The 21,224-nt window shown below is 40.1% G+C and overlaps 2 protein-coding genes across 3 annotated transcripts in view; both read right to left on the minus strand.

Moving 5' to 3' along the window:
• Positions 1–21,224, minus strand: part of SH3YL1 (SH3 and SYLF domain containing 1) — a 50,426-nt gene that overhangs the window by 8,298 nt on the left and 20,904 nt on the right. The window contains exons 8-10 of one of the 2 annotated variants that reach the window (XM_069851597.1): positions 20,571–20,733; positions 19,868–19,940; positions 18,328–18,384 (exon numbers count right to left, since the gene is read on the minus strand). In XM_069851597.1, coding sequence (XP_069707698.1) covers positions 18,328–18,384; positions 19,868–19,940; positions 20,571–20,733 — 293 coding nt within the window. The remainder of the gene's footprint in view (positions 1–18,327; positions 18,385–19,867; positions 19,941–20,570; positions 20,734–21,224) is intronic. The other variant, XM_069851598.1, reaches the window with a different exon arrangement.
• Positions 1–21,224, minus strand: part of TMEM18 (transmembrane protein 18) — a 285,061-nt gene that overhangs the window by 5,179 nt on the left and 258,658 nt on the right. The window lies entirely within an intron of this gene.

The following is a 21,224-nucleotide window of genomic DNA, read 5'->3' on the forward strand; positions in this document are numbered from 1 at the left end:
AAGGCTGCATTTTTGAAATGGTATTCAGAGAACAATCTATAGGACTCAAAGCTCAGAAAGTGAGACCTTCTAAAGAAATTCCACTTGAAGATCACACATGCTTCTGCAGTCATCAGTAACAGGCAGTTTCGATTCCATTTGATCATTTTTAGCTTGAATTCATAATCGGTTAACAAAGGAACACTGGAGTAAGGCAGGGGGTAAAGCTAGACAACACAAAGGTAAGGTCAATGCACTTAAAGGAATGATAATGAATGTAACTACAAAAACTAGCAAGGAAGACTGAGAGAAATGAAAATAAAGGGGATGTGTACATAACTCGAAGAAACTTCAATATAGTGATACAGACTTCGAATATGAATGAATGTATTCCAAACCTCAGAACTATAAGCCCAGAGCTATATTAGAATTCAACATAATACAAAATCGAACACAGATGTTACTCATTAGTTTGATGATTGTCAATCCAAGTAAAAGTTATCAGTTCTATAAACTGTTCTAATATTAGTAGTTTTGGAAAGGAGAGAAGTCTGTGTACAGTAACGGAACCTGTTTTGAAATTACCAAAGGCAGAAAATGGAGGCTAGCAAACAGAATACTAGAGGGATGCAAAGTTCAGAGGGAAAATAAAGATAACTTTGTGATTAGCATCTTTATCTGTTCCTTGTCTGTAAGTAGAAATACTAGCACATTAACTAAATGGTGCAGCTGTTTGAAAGGGATTAAGAAAACAGGCCTAAAGCTGACCAGTTGATATTAATTTAGAAAACAGTTAAGAACAGCATTAATCAGGTTTAAATCAAAGCACTAATTGTGTGCTAGACCACCAATATGGAGAGAGAAATTGGATGGCGTGTTGTCTTACATCATGCTAATTGTCTAGCTCTGCTTCCTCCGAAGAATCATAGAATAACCAGGTTGAAAGAGACCCACTGGATCATCAAGTCCAACAATTCCTATCAAAGAAGAATTATGAAGCTGAAACTACTAAGAGTTCCAAAGACACAGCACTGTTTTCAAGAACAAGGCAAATCCGATGTCTTGGTTACATACAATCAGTCATACTGGGGAGCATCTACCTTTTACTAAATCTAAACTTACTCTCTTGGTTTGCATTATTGTTTACATCTATTTCTGAACTACAATGTAAAACAGCAACTATGAAAATGACTTATGAACATTGAGTTAGGTCCTAGAGAGATTTGATTTCTTCAGTTGTATCAGGCGTAGTCAAAGAAGCATAGGAAGGGAACTGAGAGGGAGAACATGGAAGAAAGATATAAGGCTTAGTGCTGGATTTTTGAGGAAACCACTAATTATTCCTACGTGCCAGTTTCCTGCAAGCTGTTCAGTTCTTTAATTTTAAGGATTTCATACTTTGCGTCACTACTTCATGTTGTAATTGCTTTTAAGTAAGAGTCTTAAAACAAGACTGAATACTAGTTTTAAATTCAAGATGTGAATTAATAGTAGTTTCAATCATAATAATTCTAACAAGTCACACTCCAGTGAGTTAGAACAAAGAAACAATTGAAGACACAATGTGTTGATATTCTAAAAGGCAATCTTAGGCTCAGTTGTCTAAAAGCATGCATGTATATGACTAAACTTGTCTCCTTAGAAACAATGGAAACTATTTCATTTATGTTATGATAACTGCAAAAAATACGCAGAATACCTTTAAGCCACAAAAAAGATACTCTAGGATGTCAAGAAATAAAGCTACAGAAGTATGTAGTATGGTTATTACTAACTTCACGCATACATAGAACAAAAAAAAAGTCTTTTGTTACAACTAATTTTTCCACTCAGAGTTTAGAAAACAATCAAAATGATGAAACCCACAACATAAAACATTATTCTGTTATAGAAATAGAAAGTATATGCCTTGCAATGGACGTGACCCCCAGTTTGAATATTCCCTCAAATTTAAAAACCTCTTGAATATATGATGGAATTCCTTTATTAAAACTTACTGGCTCATTTACTTGTTAGAATGTAAATAAAAGAAAAAATATTTCCAAAGAGATACTATAAAATAGTGAAATCATATTGCCTCAAAGTATCTACTTTCTGACAACATGCAATAGTAAAAACATGACAGAGACTGTATCTTGTTCCATGAGACTTGTGGAAAATTGGCAACTAGGAGATTAAGATCTAATTAGGTAAAGTTCACTGCATACTTCTACTTGGCAATGTTTTATGGATGTAGAAATTTAATGCAATTAATAGTCCCTGCTTTGATAGTATTTGAATTCCAAGGCTTTATCATAGAATCATCAGGTTGGAAAAGATCTGAGAGATCATCAAGCCCAACCATACCTATCTGTGACTAAATCAGATCCTTAAGTACCTCATCTACCCGTCTTTTAAGTACCTCCAGGGATGGTGACTCCACCACCTCCCTGGGCAGCTGTTCCAGTGCCTGATGGCCTTTTTGTTGAAATTTTTTTCCTAATGTCCAGTCTGAACCTGTCCTGGCTCAGCTTGAGGCCACTGCCTCTTGTCCTATCACCTGTCATTTGGAGAAGAGACCAACACCCACCTCTCTACAACCTCCTTTCAGGTTGTAGGCAATGATATAAGGTCTCCCATCAGCCTCCTCTTCTCCAGGCTAAACAACAATTAAGACATGTTCTCCAGCCCCTTCACCAGCTTTGCTGCTCTTCTCTGGACACGCTCCAGATGCAGGTTCTAACACATATTGTTTAGGTAATGTGAACTTTGGCTCCAAGTTGGGGCTCAGACCCACAGAGGTGACGTTGAGTTCATGTTCATAGTTAGGTTGTACAAAAGCTAAGTCAGATTACTCAATTACCTAGGTTACAATGTCAGGATAAGCAAAACCAAAACACCTTATAATGCTAAGACTGACTTACTGGGCTTTATCTTTCACTGTGCCTGGTGATAGGCCTAAAGCAGCAGCATCTTTGGAACGTGACAACTGGTCTGCATTTAAAGACTTAAGATGGGAGTGAAGTAAGGAAAGTCAAAGAAGGATGAAAGGAAGTGCCATATGAGCACTAGGGAGGGAATTTTACAAAGGCTTGTAGTGATAGGATGAGAGGCAGTGGGTATAAACTGGAGAAGGACAGATTTAGGCGAGACATAAGGAGGAATTTCTTCACCATGAGGGTGGTGAGACACTGGAACAGGTTGCCCAGGGAAGCTGTGGCTGCCCCACCCCTGGAGGTGTTCAAGGCCAGGTTGGATGGAGCTTTGAGCAGCCTGATCCAGTGGAAGGTGTCCCTGCACGTGGCAGGGGGTTGGAACTGGATGATCTTTACGGTTCCTTCCAACTCTAACAATTCTATGATTCTATTACACAGGAAAAAAAAAGAGGGCAATAAACTAAAAGATGTCATGGTTTTCTTCTCTCAAGACAAGACGAACCATCAGCCAGTAGGGGGTGGAGAAAGAGAGTAAAGCAGAAGCATATTATAGTATGTTACACACTGGGACTCTGAAGAAATTAACCTTCCAGGTCTCGTACAGCAACAAACTATTACATGTGGTAGTGCCTTCTTAGAAAGATATTCTCCATGCAGCTTTCATTGACAAAGAAATAGTAGCCCAAATGTATCCTAAATACTATAAGTCATGAAAATAATTTCAAGTTTTGAATCACTCCACTATACAAATAATCTGTTTTTTCAATCTAATGTGCTTCATTTTCCATATTGTTACATCAGCCTTTAATGTAAAAGAAAGGGCTTCATCTCAGCTTCTAGAGCATAACAGGCATATAGTAACTTGAAAATTTCATTTTAGTTTCTTTTTCTGGGCAAATTACAAAGCAAGTGTTTATTCAGTCTTATAATTGAAATCTCAAGTGTCCTATCCTCACTCAACTACTAATTTCCTTAATGGTCTTTTTTATTTTGTTTTTCAAATGTAGATTCACCTCAAAAAACCCTCAGCATACACAAAACAACAACCCCAGATCTCACTGAACAGATGTTTGGGAAGGCCTAAATATGCACGGTAGATTTGACATTTTATATCTACAGGTACTAATCTGCTCTAATCAGATATAAGCATAAATCTTTCTGTACAGATACTTGAAGTATGTCATATGCCACCGCTGATCCAATTAATCTCCAATAACGCTCATCTGATCAAAGGTCAGGAGACGTGATATTCAGCAAATCATGCTCAGAACAAATAATCACTTGCCTCAGCTGTTGTTTTGCCACTAACCAGGGTCTGGTTTGGGCAAGGAAGAAAAACAACGTGTCTTTTTCTACTTTCTGGGGGAAAAAAAAGCTTCTGAAGATTCTCTGAGTATTTAAATTCAACATTGAACTCTGAAAATGATTCCTTCATAACTAAGAAAACAAGGATGGACTTTTGGGGGTAACTAAGCATCACTGATGCTTCAGTAAGGGAGTAAATGCCCACACAAATGCAGACTTGTGCTATCAATTACACAAACCTGTTCTGAAGAGGGAGGGCAGGCACCAGTTCCTTTGCTCCATTCTACAACCCCTTACAGGCAGAGAAGTTTCCCATATTGAGAAGACCTGAATGTCTGTTTTGTTCCAGCAGCTGGAGATTTAAGGCGATTACAAACCATCCAAGGTACCTTGAATTTTATCAAGAAAAGCCAGTATCATCCCAGGAACTACACTATTTAATATCACTCAGGACTAAATGTACACCCCAGTCCTGGAAAGAAGTGCAAACACAAATGTTAAGCTCTCCTCCACTTCCATGGGAACTGTCTCAGCAAATCCTGTTTCCTGAATTAGTTGCAGAGCTAGGAGTCATGTATTCATAGAATCATAGAATAACCAGGTTGGAAAAGACCCACAGGATCATCGAGTCCAACCATTCCTATCAAACACTAAACCATGTCCCTCAGCGCCTCGTCCACCCGTCCCTTAAACACCTCCAGGGAAGGTGACTCAACCACCTCCCTGGGCAGCCTCTGCCAGTGCCCAATGACCCTTTCTGTGAAAAATTTTTTCCTAATGTCCAGCCTAAACCTCCCTTGGTGGAGCTTGAGGCCATTCCCTCTCATCTTGTCCCCTGTCATTTGGGAGAAGAGGCCAGCTCCGTCCTCTCCACAAACTCCTTTCAGGTAGTTGTATTACTTCAGGAAGGCACTTTGTCCAGGTTTCCAGTGTTACAAAGCGCTCCGGTTGATTTCCAGAATAACTTAATAACTACGTTCTCCATTAACAAAGAAATGGTGGCTGGAAAAAATGATTCCATGTTTAACACAGCAAAAGCAAAGTTAGCCACAAATGTTCTGTACAAGGAACACCATCCTCAGTTTTGCTCCAGAGCCTTGAGAAGAAATTCATCATCAGCTGCAATTTTGTATGCACAGAATGGAGGTATTATACACACTTTTGTTCATAATATACTCACAAAACCCAGAAAGAGGCTCTTTTGACCTTTTCCACATAAGCTGAAAACAGATTATTTAATGGCTTTAAATTGGAGGGGGGAAGATACAGACTAGACATTAGGAAGAAATTCTTCATGATGAGGGTGCTGAGGCACTGGAACAGGTTGCCCAGGGAAGCTGTGGCTGCCCCATCCCTAGAGGTGTTCAAGGCCAGGCTGGATGGGGCTTGGAGCAGCCTGGTCTGGGTGCCCATGGCAGGGGGTGGAACTGGGCTTTGAGATCCCTTCCAATCCAAATCATTCTATGATTCTATGATTTCAAATCTGCTTCCAAGTCACCAACTTGTGTCACTGCTGAAAAGTGTCATGTTTAACAAATGAAAGTGGTGGTTCCATTGGTAGTTGAAACAGACCTGATTATATTTAAAGTTTAAGTTACTGTGCAAAATAAGCTCATTCAGTATGAAACATATCTTACTGTTTTTGAGTTTCTGGCCTACTATGGAACACGCTGGCTCATCATCTTCATCTGCTGATGGAATGGTTTCTATCTTTGTTTCAGCACACTCAGCTTTTGCATTAAAGAAGTGCCTTTTTTGTCAAGCATCTGGGAATGAATTTGATATTTAGGATATAAAACCCCCACCTCCCGCTTGCAAGAGTCAATTCTGTAACAGTACTTTTCCTGATTACTTTTTGGATTTTTCTGCCTCTTCAAAAGACATTTAAATCTTCATTCAAATCAAAACGGTCGAATAAACCATATCAATGTCAAGGGCTTTATTATGTTCAAGACAACATTAATGCAAATAATGCCCGTGCTGAAATCATATGGAAAAAGCTAAGATGCAATGCTAAGCATAACCTTCACATTCTAAAAGACACGGCACAGCAAGGAGAACTGTGCACTGTTTTATTCAGATCAAATTGATGATTTAGGAGTGCTTTACGATCTTTTATTATGTTGACAAGCTTCATGTTTCTACACATACTGAATTAACTTCTCAACCTGAACACGCCGTCTCTGCATTATGCTTCTCAAATCTCTTTACTGTCAGATTCAAAAGTTCTGCTAATGTATCATTGGCGCATAGGCTCGTTCCCTTGAGATAGTTCTTAGGTTTTAGTCCAGTTTGGAAATCAACCTACAATCTCAAAAAATAGAAAAAAAGAAAAGAAGAAAGAAAAGTAATAAACACAACTTAATTCTATGGTTTCTGCCAGCTTCTAGGGCAATGTTTTCTGAAATACTGATTGAAAATACTTTCAGCCTTGCATGGAGAAAAACTTCTCTGCACTGGTCAGAAAAAAACAGCAAAAATAATAAAATTAGATGAGACAGAGGCATCTTGTATGGAATCAGACAAAATAATATCGTACGAAGCCTCATTTGAAGTGCTGTTGACAATCATCATCACCGATGTTTAAAACTGGACAAGGAATAGGGTGACCAGGAACAGAAAGCCTGTTTTCAAGGGCATCACAGAACAAAACTCAGATGAAAGAGGTTACTACTACCAGACAAAGGAATAAGAAAAAGGTATTTTAGCTAAAGAATAGGAAAGCATGAGGCAAACTGATTTACTCTTGCTAAGAATAAATTTAGATGAAAAGCAAAAAGTAAAAAAGAAAGATTCAGGAACTGCTTTATGTAAAAAAAAAAAAAAAGCTAGTATCTCCTAGCTATTTTAATACAACGTCTGCCACTTCATGATAACATTTATCTTATGTGAACACCCGCAATTTGTTAATTTTGGTTGGGTTAAGGGGCTGAGGGGCTGTTGCAATCTACGCTAAGATTTGTTCTTGCCCCAATTGCTTATTCTCATTGCTGTTATGTTACTCTGCCACCAGTACAGCCATTATTAACTCTACCTATACCACAGGCTCCATCAGCTTATAACTTCCAAGGGTACTCAACAGATGTTTCTTTTCAGCCAAATGGTGACCCAAGCCATTGTACTTCCACTTACAATATCCCATGGCACAATCTAAACTCTTACAAGAATGGTAGATACCCCTAGTTCATCATAAAAAAGCTTCAGTAAGAGCTAGAAACAGCACAGACACATGACCTAGAGCCTAAACTGATGAGAGCAAACTCTGCAACTTGCAACATCCACCCTCAGGAGGACGAAGCGTTTTGGACTGCCACCATCACCCAACCTGTGTTCACATTCTGCTTCTCAGGGTCGCACAACCAGTCTTCACCCATTACATCAGCCTGGCCAAACTGTACACAGTTATGATAAACAGCAAACAGTTCTGTAATTTTCAGTTAAAATTTAGGTAAGGTATTGACAGCATTCTACCTGCTTCTATGACCCAATGCTATGTATGCTCATAGGTCAAGTGAAATATTGGATGTGTAGATGCTCCTTCAAAAGGAAAAAATTATAGTAAGTACATCTGTGGAAAAAAGTAGTTCTTAGTTCAAGTTTGAGGAACTTCTGTCTTGAAGATGGGATGCAGCCACAAACTCCAATTTGTCCCACGTGCAACCACAGAATCATAGCATAGTTTCGGTTGGAGGGGACCTTAAAGATCATCCAGTTCCAACCCCTCTGCCGTGTGCAGGGACACCTCCCACTGGATCAGGTGCCCAAGGCCCATCCAACCTGGCCTTGAACACCTCCAGGGATGGGGCAGCCACAGCTTCCCTGGGCAACCTGGGCCACTCTCATCATGAAGAAATTCCTCCTTATGTTTAGTCTAAATCTGTCCCTCTCCAGTGCCTCTAGTCCTATCACTAGAAGCCTCTGTAAAAAGTTCCTCCCCACCTCCCAGCTTGTTGCAGCCCCTTCAGGTACTGGAAGGTCGCTTTAAGGTCTCCTCAGAGCCTTAACTTCTCCAGGCTGAACAAGCCCAACTCCCTCTCAGCCTGTCCTCGTATGGGAGGTGCTCCAGCCCTCTTATCACCTTTGTAGCCTCCTCTGGACCCGTTCCAACAGCTCCATCTCCTTGTTATGCTGAGGATTCCAGAACTGGACACAATACTCCAGATGAGGTCTCCCAAGAGAGGAATAGAGGGGTAGGTTCCCCTCCCTCGCCCTGCTGGCCACGATGCTTTTGATGCAGCCCAGGACACGGTTGGCTTTCTGGACTGTGAGTGTACATTGCCAGCTCATGTTGAGCGTCTCGTTACTCAGCACCCCATGTCCGTCTCTGCAGAGCTGCTCTCAATCACATCATCCCCCATCCTGTATTGAAATCTATCCAGGAATTGACAGTTTTTCTACAAAATGTGACTGACCTTGGTTCAATCAGCAATATCCATCTGCTGATCTGCACAATGTAACGCTGACTTGAGCACAGATAAGGTAGAAATAGGACCGTAGGTCCCTCCGTGACAGAGAACACATCACTTTTTAGGGAGCCATGCCATTTAATTGTACTGCTCATGGAAAAATATACTTAAAGACGGTGTTCCATTAGAGTAAAAACTAATTAATTCCCAAAGAAAGGAAAGTATTATCAGTCCTCCTTTAGCACTTATCATAAAGTAGTTGTTCACATCTTTCCAGGAACAGATATGCGGCATTTCCTCCCATCTCCTTCCTGCTTCTCACCAAAGATAAGTGGAGTGGGTAAGGACTGTGTGGACAACAGGACGTTCTAAAAAATTCAGTCTTCAGATATAGAGAAGTTTCTTGTCCATCTTCTCTCACATGGACCTTTAAACCTTCACCCCACTGTTACTGCACAAAACAATCTCTATTTCTTACCAGTGCCAGCTGGTAAGACATTTGTGACCAGTGCCAGCTTTCATATCAAGTCAATCAAGCACAGGGCATTTTGCCACAGTCTGAAGAGAAATCCTGTATATCTATCACCTCCTTGAGGTACTTAGAAGTCCTGTTTGGCTTCTATCAGTATTAATTAAGCAGAAGCTCCCATACTCCCAAATGCTTTTCTAGATAAATAGATAGGAAATGAATTTAAACTTGCCTTTGTCCTACTACTTGAACAAAACAGAAAGAAAATATTATCTAACGCAGTATACAGTTTTGAAACAACTCTTAAAGCGTATATTTCATAAATACATGAAAACATTAAGCTGCACGCTTTCCAAGGGCCTTGGAGAAAAGAATTCAACCTACACCATTTGATATCTGCAAGTTCACACGAACAGTTTCACATTTTAACTGTAGTAAATGAGAATTATTGCTTTAATGGTGACTTGCACTTAAAAAAATAAGTGTAGATTCCACTGAGATGCTTTGCACTTAAAAAACAAGTGTAATTGCACTGTGATTTTTCTAACATTTTGCTCTAATTTCCTGATTTTTATTCCAAGCCATTAAAAAATGCTGAGAAAAAACATGATTCCTCATGCCAATATTTCTGGATCATATTTAGCATAACAGCTCTCTGCAATGCATGCACATACCAGAAACACCCCAAGTTCATCTTAGCACGTCTGACCTCAATCTCTCTGCGTCTTGTTGTATTTTGAGTTCGCTGATTATATGTAGTAAGCTATTTGTTTCAGTACAGCCAGTGAAGTCCTGCACGTTACATATTTTCCCCTCAGCTTCCCACAACATAAGCCATAAGCAGCTTGATTATCTGTATTATTACATTCACAATAGTAAGAGTGCGATCCTAGTAAAAGTGTATCAGGGATAAAAATAGTCTCAAAAATAATTTCCTGGGATTTCCTGGGTTTGGTTAGTATTAAGAAAGAGCTCATAATAGCAAGAATACTAATACTGTGGGAGACCACCAGATGGATGTTTTACTTTGCCGGAAACTAAATATAAACATGTCACAAGCCTTGCCACAAACCCCACAAAAATAGACCAAGCTTAGCTAAAAGTCTTAAAAAAACAAACAAACAAACAAAAAAGGTGCTTTAGTTAATTTCCAGGGGGTTAACTTCTTCTTGTTTACTAAATCAGTAGACAAAGTCAGGAAGGATTATGACAGATACATCATGTATCTCAATTTGTAAAAATACAAATACCTATTAGTCACTCTGAGCTGGCTTATTGATTTTACAATGTATAATCTGCTAGAGTTCCTCCTCAATTTATAGTATAAAAGGAAGAGATTACTGCACAGCTTGATGAGGGTTCTTGCTTACAACGTGGAACAGTTCTACTTGATCCTACAGGAAATCTCTGCCTTTCTTGGAAAGGAGTAATTCATGAACTGAAGAGTGGAAAGAGGCTTTTCTTTTCAGTTCCAAATACACAGCACACATTCACAGCACCTAAAGGAATATGCATATATCTGACTTTATCTGAGTTTCTTATTTTAATTATTTTATCCAGTTTTCAGTTAATTATTGAAATCACTATCTTTTATTCATCATAAAAAATGTCTACTCCACTTCCCCATGAAGACACACAACAGGAGAACAATTTCACTAACAAGTTAACTTCCTTATCTACAAGAAGTGAGTAACAGCACAGAAATATCAAAGGAAAATATGGGAAATTGAATTGAAAGAACAGCTTCCTTTAACAACACTCCACCAGGTGGAGCAGATTATTCTATTTATCTCCAAGTTCTCATACCCTGCTAATAGACTTTGAAAAGTGTAGAGTTTAATGCCTATGAAAATGACTCAGGGCCAACATTTCTGAAGTATCAGTCAGTCTCAGTGACAGAAATAAATCCTGTTTCCATGGGTGACTTCATTCCCAGTTCAAAAGCAAAATGTATTTTCCCCCTCACCATGGAGCCTTCCTCCATTCTTAAAAACAACAAGTTTTGGATTCCTTCAACATAGGAAAAGCAAAAATTTGAATATTACACTGCAAAAACCTAAGCCTGAGACCACAGAGATGCTTGAATTCTATTGGCTCCCAAACCGAAGCAATATTTTGACTTTATTATTGTCATGTTTAATCTTAATTACAATAAAAATGCCCAAGTCAAAAGTTGCTAACTGAGAGGAGATTTGGGCACACTTACATTTCTCTTATAATGTAGTTACCATTTTGGTTTTTTGTCAGTGGGTATTTCTAAATCTGGAACTACATAGTTGGCATAAATAGCTGTATGTTAGATTTCCAGTTTAATTTGAGTTGTTCCAAAATAGTACTAGTTTTGTTAAAACTAAGTTACGAGAAGCATATCAGAAAAACGAAGCAATCGCTTCAATGCCCATTTAGAAAAGAAAGTCTATTTTTAAGTTGCAAGCACATAGAGTAATGCTGTCTTTCAGCAGCTCTAACTAAAAGTTGTATGGCTTTCCTACATTGTTTTTAAGCAAGCTCAGCACTACACATAATCAGAGGTACTAATTGATGCAGAGATAGCTAGTATGATGTCCAAATTCCAGGATATATTCTTTTTTTACCCATGAATTTCATCAATATTAACCTACAGGGTAGTAGCTCTAAAAATAACAAGATCATAAATCAGATGGAAACTGAACTGCAGAACAGGTGTGCAAGTAAAATAAATTAAACAGTAGGTGAAGTCACAAGAAAATATCACGCTATTGCCCTCAGAGAAGTGCAAAACAGATTTTTTTAAAGCTTTTTACTTTAGAAGTGGTCTACAAATTCTTAGTCCAAATAATTGTGTTGGCTTAGTTAACACGTGTTTAACTAGCCATAGAAAACCCCATAACATACTAACAAAAAAGAATTCACATACAGATCTTCCAGCTTCCTCGACAAAATACACTTCAGTAGGTGTGAAAGAATTGTCACAGCAAACAGATTTTCATAGATGTACTGAACCATCTGGCATTCATAGATTACTGAACGAAGCATTGAGATTGTCTTTGAAATTACAGGGCCAGACCTGATTCCTGGAGAACTGTAACTGTAAAAAGCAGTGTACCTGAGAGGGATTTAGTGAACACAGAGCAAGTTTACCACAGCCTCATGGTACCACCTCATCAAAAAGGGCTGATATTGTTTTAACATACAATAGCAATATAAGAAGGTTAAAATAAATAAACGAATAAATCATTAAAAAGTTAAGTACTGGAGTTTTGTCCAAATTCATTATGGCGTTTAGGAGCCCAAATCTTATAGATCTTAGTGAGCTCACATCTCAGATTTTGCTATTTGTAGCGCCATTTTATATCTGAGACGAAAGAGAAAATGACTTACGACAAAGGGCTCATCAATCTGTTCAGCAATTAATCGATCAATGAAGACCAAAAGGTGATTTCATCACAGCACAAGGGTCTCAAAGGGAACAAGAGTGGAACAAAAAAACTCTCTGGGTAGGGAAGGGCTCTTTAATAGAATCATGGAATCATAGAATCATAGAATACTTTGGGTCGGAAGGGACCTTAAAGTCCATCCACTTCCATCCCCCCTGTCATGGGCAGGGACACCTCCCACTGGATCAGGGGCTCGAAGGCCCCATCCAACCTGGCCTTGAACACCTCCAGGGATGGGGCAGCCACAGCTTCCCTGGGCAACCTGGGCCAGGGCCTAATCATAGAATCACAGAATCACCAGTTTGGAAAAGACTTCCAGGGCCATCGAGTCCAACCATTCCTATCAAACACTGAACCACGTCCCTGAGCACCTTGTCTACCCATCTTTTAAATACTTCCAGGGAAGGTGACTCAACCACCTCCCTGGGCAGCCTCTGCCAGTGCCCAATGATCCTTTCCATGAAATTTTTTTTTCTGATATCTAGTCTGAACCTCCCCGGTGGAGCTTGAGGCCATTCCCTCTTGTCCTGTCCCCTGTCACTTGGGAGAAGAGCCCAGCTCCCCCCTCTCCACAACCTCCTTTCAGGTAGTTGGAGAGAGCAATGAGGTCTCCCCTCAGCCTCCTCTTCTCCAGGCTAAACACCCCCAGCTCTCTCAGCCACTCCTCATAAGGCCTGTTCTCCAGCCCCTTCACCAGCTTTGTTGCTCTTCTCTGGACTCTCTCCAGAGCCTCAACATCCTTCTTGTGGTGAGGGGCCCAGAACTGAACACAGGATTCGAGGAGCGGTCTCACCAGTGCCGAGTCCAGAGGGAGAAGAACCTCCCTGGACCTGCTGGTCACGCCGTTTCTGATCCAAGCCAAGATGCCACTGGCCTTCTTGGCCACCTGGGCCACTGCTGGCTCATGTTCAGTCGCTGTCAACCAACACCCCCAGGTCCCTCTCCTCCAGGCAGCTTTCTAGACAGACTTCTCCTAGTCTGTATCTGCACAGGGTTGTTGTGCCCCAAGTGCAGGACCCGGCATTTGGCCTTGTTAAACCTCATGCCATTGGACTCAGCCCAGTGGTCCAGCCTGTTCAGATCCCTTTGGAGCCTCCCGACCCTCCAGCAGATCCACGCTTCCACCCAGCTTAGTGTCATCCGCAAACTTGCTAAGGGTGCACTCGATGTCTTCATCCAGGTCATTGATAAAGACATTGAGCAGGGCTGGACCCAGCACTGAGCCCTGGGGTCACCACTTGTCACTGGCCTCATAGTGAGCCACTCTGATCGTGAAGAAATTCCTCTTTATGACCAGTCTAAATCTGCCCCTACCCATACCCATTGCCCCTAGTCCTATCACTACAAGCCTTTGGAAACAGTAATATCTCAGATTCGATATTTTAGAGTGACAAACTATCAACCTAATGCACCTAAAACAATTGTCCTGACAAAATAAACTTCTCCCAAGTCTACAATGCCTAAGCAGTTCAATAAAGACCCACTGGTCATTTATATTACAGATGTGGTACAGAAATCGGCAGAAACCTTCTAACTAGAGAAAGTAAAGCTCGATCATGGTAATAAAGCTTGGAAGGACCAGTCAGCCCTTGTAATAGATTGCAGAACACAGAGGGGGACAAGTACAGAAATGAAGCTGCAAATCCCTAATTCTAGTAAAAGAGGAGGCATGAACTTTCATATTCATAAGCAAATCTAATTTCTTTATCTTAACATTTCCCAGAAAAATCTCTACTGCTGTTGAAACTTCATAATTCACTGAATCATAGTAACTATATGAGCCATCAGGGCCTTTTTTTTCCAGAACGGTAAAAGGTCTCTGCAAATTACAATATTTTGAAATAAAATTTATGATATTTCACAGCTTCTGGAAACATTTTAAAGCATTACTGAATCTCATTTTACAACTAAATACATTACCTTAAGTATTATTCAGTTACATGAAAACAATCTTCTTGTATTTGAGTTCAAGTATCACATTATCAGTTTAGAAAAACATGTTTTTCATTTAACATTCTTCTCGCATTTGAAATAAGCTATATTACATTACCTATCTAGATAATTCAGGTCCACATAAAATAAATAAAAATGTTTCACTCACAAGTCTAGCTCTTCTTCCATCTAACGAGAAGAATTAATGTTTCATCCTTCCTACTACTTTTGTAATGGTTTTAAACTATTTTAAACTGGTTTTTGTAACTGTTTTTTGTGTTGTAACTGTACTACTTTGTAATTGCAAAACCAAAGCCTCTTAAGATAATGCACAACCTCCCCACTCCTACTACTGGCAACCCAGACCACCTTGTCGTTCAACATAAAAACCTACCCCTGCACGAGCCATTATAACTAAAATGTAGCTTCCTAAAGGCTAGTATATTGCACTATTTAATTAGTTATAACTTTTTAAAAAAAAAACCCAGAAAGATGCAAAAAAATGCTTAACTTTTATTTCAGATCACTGTAGAATCATAGAACAGTTTGGGTTGGAAGGGACCTTAAAGATCATCGAGTTCCAACCCTGCTGCCATGGGCAGGGACACCTCCCACCAGACCAGGCTGCCCAAGGACTGCTCGTATCAAGCTCATTGCTGGCTCATATCAAGCTTCTTGTCAACCAGCACTGCCAAGTCCTTCTCTGCAGGGCTGCTCTCAATCATGTCATGCCCCACTATGGATTGCCCCGATCCAGGTGTAGGACCTTGCACTTGGCCTTGTTGAACCTCATGAGGTTCTCACAGCCCCACTGCTCCAGCCTGTCCAGGTCCCTCACGATGACATCCTGTCCTTCTGGTGTGACAACTGCCCCACTCGGCTTGGTGTCATCTGCAAAGTTGCTGAGGGTGCACTCAATCTCACTGTCTGTATCATTGATGAAGACATTAAATAGCACTGGTCCCAGTTCAGACCCCTGAGGGACACCTCTAGTCGTGGATCTCCATCTGGACGTCAAGCTATTGACCACTACTCTGAATACAGACATCCTACAACATCCAACAACCATCACAACAACTAATCCTGCAATAAGGATTGGCTACTATGAGCTAGAGATGTTGTGCAGCGCTATTGAAATCATCTGGACCAGAGGCAGGAAGAGATTATTGACAGGAGGCATGGCCTTAACGCTCCTTCTGTTCCACCACCCAGCACAAACACACCCTTAGTTACTGATGTGATAGGGACTGCAAATCCTCTCCAGCCCCCCACCAGCACGCACGTTTGCTGTACTACTAAGAGACACTAAAGGGAACTGACTTCAGCTTTGATTTTTCCCTGTGATCAGAACAATTCTTTAGCCTTTGGAAACATAGAGTACTTCTGTGGATTCAGACAGCATTTGAACTGTTACCTATGGAAATACAATCTGCAATAGAAAGCAAAATATACCACGTTGAGCTTGTGAGGTAAACAAAAATTTACCATAAGACAACATTTCTTGTAGGAAGTGTTATTTACACAAGATCCTACTGCCTCTTGCACTCCTTGAAGATAAGCTCGTGTATTTCTAGGAATCTTTAGGAATCCTCAGGAGTAGTCTGAGTTTACATTTTAATTTCATAGAATCTTGGAAACCATCAACAGCTGTGGATGATTTTCACCTTGTCACTTGCGCCTGTGTGGAAGAACACTCCCTTTAATCACAGAACCATAGAATCACGACGTTGGAAAAGACCTTTGAGATCATCAAGTCCAACCATACCTGTCCACTACTAAATCACAGCCCTAAGTACCTCATCTACTCATCTTTTAAACCCCTCCAGGGATGAGGACTCAATCATCTCCCTGGGCAGCCTCTGCCAGTGCCAGAGAACCCTTTCAGTGAAGAAGTTTTTCCTAATTTAGCAAATGGGTACAAGTTTTTCCTGCTGCTTTAGAAGCCTGTCCTCAGTTGGTTGGTTTGTTTTTTTAAGACTAGGGAAGTTTGGGTTTAATGGCCAGGAGACCAATTTTTCTTTCTTTTTGGATGACCACTGGTGAGTACAGATCACTAGAGTCATCATTCTTTTCCTGGTACACGTTCTAAAACACAACAGCAAATTTTCATGCTCAGGAAGTCTCTGATCTGCAGAAGCCACATCAACAGCTCAGGTTAAAATCCTCCTGTGTTGGTCATCTCAACACACACACACCTCCCAACAGCATGTATAGAGAGAAGATATGAAAGTAGAACGTAAAGATGATGATACGTGTAGTTTACCTTAACTCTTAGTGAAAACCTCTAATTGCATGAACCAAGGAATGAAAAATGAAATCATGATTTTGGCCTTCAGACAAAAGAGTTTAAATACTGTGTTAAATCACAGTATTCTGCCTGAAACGGACTTTTCACTGTGATCTATTACCAAGCTTGATTTTTGCACCATTTTCACTGAAACCTTTGTTTTCTTTTCATTAAGAGAATAATAATGACCAGGGAAGTGATTGTCGCTCTGTACTCAGCACTGGTGAGGCTGCACCTCAAATGCTGTGTTAAATTTGGAGCCTCTCATGACAACAAGGGCATTGAGGATGTGCAAAGAAGGGAAATGGAGCTGGTAAAGGGTCTGGAGAACAAGTCTTATGAGGAGCAGCCGAGGGGACTGAGGTTGTTCAGTTTGGAGAAAAGGAGGCTGAGAGGAGACCTTATCACGGTCTACAACTGCTTGAAAGAAGGTTGTAGAGAGGGGGGTCTTGGTCTCTTTTTCAAAGTAACAAGCAAGAGGATGAGAGGAAATGGCCTCAAGTTGAGCCAGGGGAGGTTTGATTTGGATATTAGGAAAAAATTCTTCACTGAAAGGATTGTTGAGAATTGGAACAGGCTGCCCAGGGAAGTGGCTGACTCCTCAGCCCTGGAGATATTTAAAAGATGTGTAGACGTGGTGCTTAGTGACGTGGTTTAGAGGTGGATTTGGCAGTGCTAGGTTAATGGCTGGACTTGATTATCTTGAAGGTCTTTTCCAATCTATATGATTCTATGTTTCTGTGATTTTCAAGTGCAATGTGTGAAAATGTGTGCACATATTCATATATACAAACATATATATGGAATACAGAATGCCTTGGTCTCCATTTTGATCCTGGCAGAGACGATTAAAAGATTTATTTACCAAATTGACATTATATATCATGGGAGAAATAATTTATTTCACTAACTGTGAGAGAGCTAACAGTCTTTTACCTCTGAAAGAGAAGACTCCTGGTGGGAGAGGACACCGTAGCAGCCAAATGAACACAACCACTCTTATCATAAATCCTTTTCCTAACAGATCCCAAGCTTCCAGATGATGGGCCCCACATTACAGTTGCATTGCAAATACTACACAGCAAGAGTCTCTCATTAGACCTGAAACTGCTTCAAACTTAAGAGAAATCAGAGCAGAACTATGAACAAGTAGTATCCTTTTAGTATAAGGCAGAGTTATCTCAATACAATACAAAACCCTCAAGAAATAGAACTGAAATGGAAATCTGTGTTTATACCAGCATAATCAGATATGACCTGTGGAAGCACTTTTTAATTAAAACAAGAGTCACAGTACCTTGCATAAGGACTTGGACACCAGCTTTCTTTTTCACTTCAATTAGTTGGTAACATAAAACAATTTTACTACTTTCAGTGCATTTACCAAGCTTACTGAATAAAGCAAAAGAACATCGTTTTTGGAATGTAGAGCCAGGGAATAAGATTCACATCTATCAAATCTTGTAAGGAGAGCATACGAGACCTGAATCTCACTTTACTACACGGACAATAAATAAAAATATATATTATCAGATATTGTTATATGTCTTCCAAAGTACTTTAGGACTTCTCAGATTCCACGTTGCATTAATAAAATATGTGTAAGCTTAGTACTTACCCACAGACTCATAATCCTTTGGAAGTTCAGGATAAAGTTTGTTTGTATTCTTTTTCGCTGAAAGAGAAAATAAAATAGCAAGTTATATGATATACTAACATATAGTGTTATATTCATATATTACTTTTCTAGTACATCTTCAATAGTTATAAAATCATTGCAGTTATCTAAGAAGCAGTACAGAAGAAATAAACATGGATTTTGTCTTATATCCCTGTCCAGAGAAACAAATCAATTTAATAGGAGCTGCAGAGTAAAGTCTCTGTTTCAGTAAGTTCACTTTGGTAGACAGACTGCTACGGAGCTAAAACTCTCCCTCCTCTGCTCTACTCTAAGACCTCTACCTATAAAAAAAATTATCAAAACATGAAAAAGAAACTAAGTTATCTAAAAATCAGAAGTTTCTAGAAGTATGACTAGCAACTTCTAGTAGGACTCTTCTTTTTCCTAAGAAGTTTCATTGCACCATGGGTCTTCTACATATCCAATAAACACTAAAGCTTCCTTTGAACTATGACATACTTCTGTAACTACACAAACACTATTTCTATAGCAAATCTGCCAGAGAAAAAAGGCTTGTTATAAAACAAACAAGCCAAACCTTTACCCTTATCACTCATGGCACTACCCCAACACCCTTTCAGTGTTTACTCAAGGAATTATAGAATCATAGAATGGTTTGGGTTGGAAGGGACCTTAAAGCCCATCCAGTTCCACCCCCTGCCGTGGGCAGGGACACCTCCCACTGGATCAGGCTGCCCAAGGCCTCAAACACTTCCAGGGATGAAGCAGCCACAGCTTCCCTGGGCAACCTGGGCCAGGGCCTCACCACCCTCATCGTGAAGAATTTTCTCCTTATGTCTAGTCTAAATCTGCCCCTCTCCAGTTTATACCCATTGCCCCCAGTCCTATCACTCCAAGCCTTTGTGAACAGTCCCTCCCCAGTTTTCTTGTAACCCCTTCAGGGACTGGAAGTTCGCTATAAGATTTCTCCTCAGAGCCTTTGCTTCTCCAGGCTGAACAAGCCCAACTCGCTCAGCCTGTGCTCGAAGGTGAGGTGCTCCAGCCCTCTGATAATCCTTGCAGCCTCCTCTGGACCCGTTCCAACAGTTTCATTTCCTTTTTATATTGAGGATTCCAGAACTGGACACAATACTCCAGATGAGGTCTCCCAAGAGAGGAATAGAGGGGTAGGTTCCCCTCCATCGCCCTGCTGGCCACGCTGCTTTTCATGCAGCCCAGGACACAGTTGGCCTTCTGGGCTATGAGCACACGCTTTCAGCTCATGTCGAGCTTCTCATCAACCAGCACCCCAAGTCCTTCTCCTCAAGGCTTCTCTCAATCACATCATCCCCCATCCTGTATTGAAACTAGGGATTGTCCCAACCCAGGTATGGGACCTTGCACTTGGGAAGAGTATTGACAACATGTCTTTATGGACAGAGCTACTACTATAACAATTGCACAACAATTGCTCATGAGCTTTAATGCTCTAATTTGACATTGAGAATAAATTAATCATTATCAAAGTATTTTTAACCTGGTGGTGGTGGTCTAACAGCGGGTTTAGGTGGCTGTGGTCTCGATGATGGTCTAGCAGGAGGGTCAGTTACCTAAAAAGTACAAATTTTTATTAAAATTTTGTATCATATCGGAAAGGCATTTCTAATTTCAGAGCTTAGACATCTGTCAAATTACACTGAAAAAAAAAAAAATCACACTTCCTCAACTGAAATCGCATGAACATGAGAAGCACACTAAAAAAACTAGTGGCATACATGACTGAAGTAATTCACCAAGGTTTAACAAAGATGAAAGTAACTGATTTTCTATCACCATCTACGAGAAAACATCATCTACAGTTCTCAGTATTAAAATGAAATCTGATTGTTTGACTGGAAGAGAGAAAAAGTAGAAATGCTCATTATTTGCAGATTAACTTGATTAGGAAAAGTTGAAGAAACTTTACTAATCATTACCTCAGATTTGATTATGCATTATTATAAAAACAAGGCTATTCTTTGTTAATCTGGAGGATGCAAAGCAAAACCAGCAACATTCTTGTCCAGAAGAGCCTACGAGGGCAATACTTGAATGTATGACTCACATGCAGTATCCGCAATGCATTGTGCTTTAAAGCATCCAATAGAGAAGTTCACAATTCCACATGAATATCAACATTACTGCTAACTATGAACAGTTCAGGAAGAGACAAAGCCTACGTGAAGAAGAGGCACACAAACCCTTCTTTGTTCCCTTACAGCTTTTCCTGGATTATTTCTTTGCTCTTCATTTTCATATACTTCAGTGAAGGATGCTAGAGTTTCATAAAGATCTTCTGCTTGAGGAGGAAAAGGCACATCACCCAGCAAGATGGCACTAGCACGAATATCCTGCCCATAAAACCTGATAGACAAGAAAAGATGCCAGGTATTTGATCATCAATACATTTCAATGTCTAGATAAATTCATCTTGTGCAAATATTCTCCTACTCTTCCCTGGCCCTACATTTCTCCTAGAGCTCATCTATTGAGAGATGACAGAACTAGTTCAACGCTGTAAATTTGGAACCATAAGTAACTGTAGGAAACCTGAATGCCCACCCACCACCCTATTTCAAAATGTTCTTCCATCAGTATTATTTTGTTCCCATTCACATGGTACGCATCAGCAAGGCCATTTGAAACCCAGTTAGTGTGAAGTAGAAGGAGTGTCAAAGACAGTGTGTGATAAACTGACCACAACTCACATACCTCATCCCCCTTTGCTGCTTGAGAGGATAAGGTAGAGAATTTGGGATGAAGTTGAGCCTGAGAAGAAGGGAAGGGCAGGAAGAAGGTGGGTCTTTTTAGATGTGTTCTTGTTTCTCATTATCAAACTCTCTTTTTAACTGGCA

This window comes from Phaenicophaeus curvirostris, chromosome 2 (genome assembly GCF_032191515.1).
Source record: "Phaenicophaeus curvirostris isolate KB17595 chromosome 2, BPBGC_Pcur_1.0, whole genome shotgun sequence".
Classification (NCBI taxonomy): domain Eukaryota; kingdom Metazoa; phylum Chordata; class Aves; order Cuculiformes; family Cuculidae; genus Phaenicophaeus; species Phaenicophaeus curvirostris.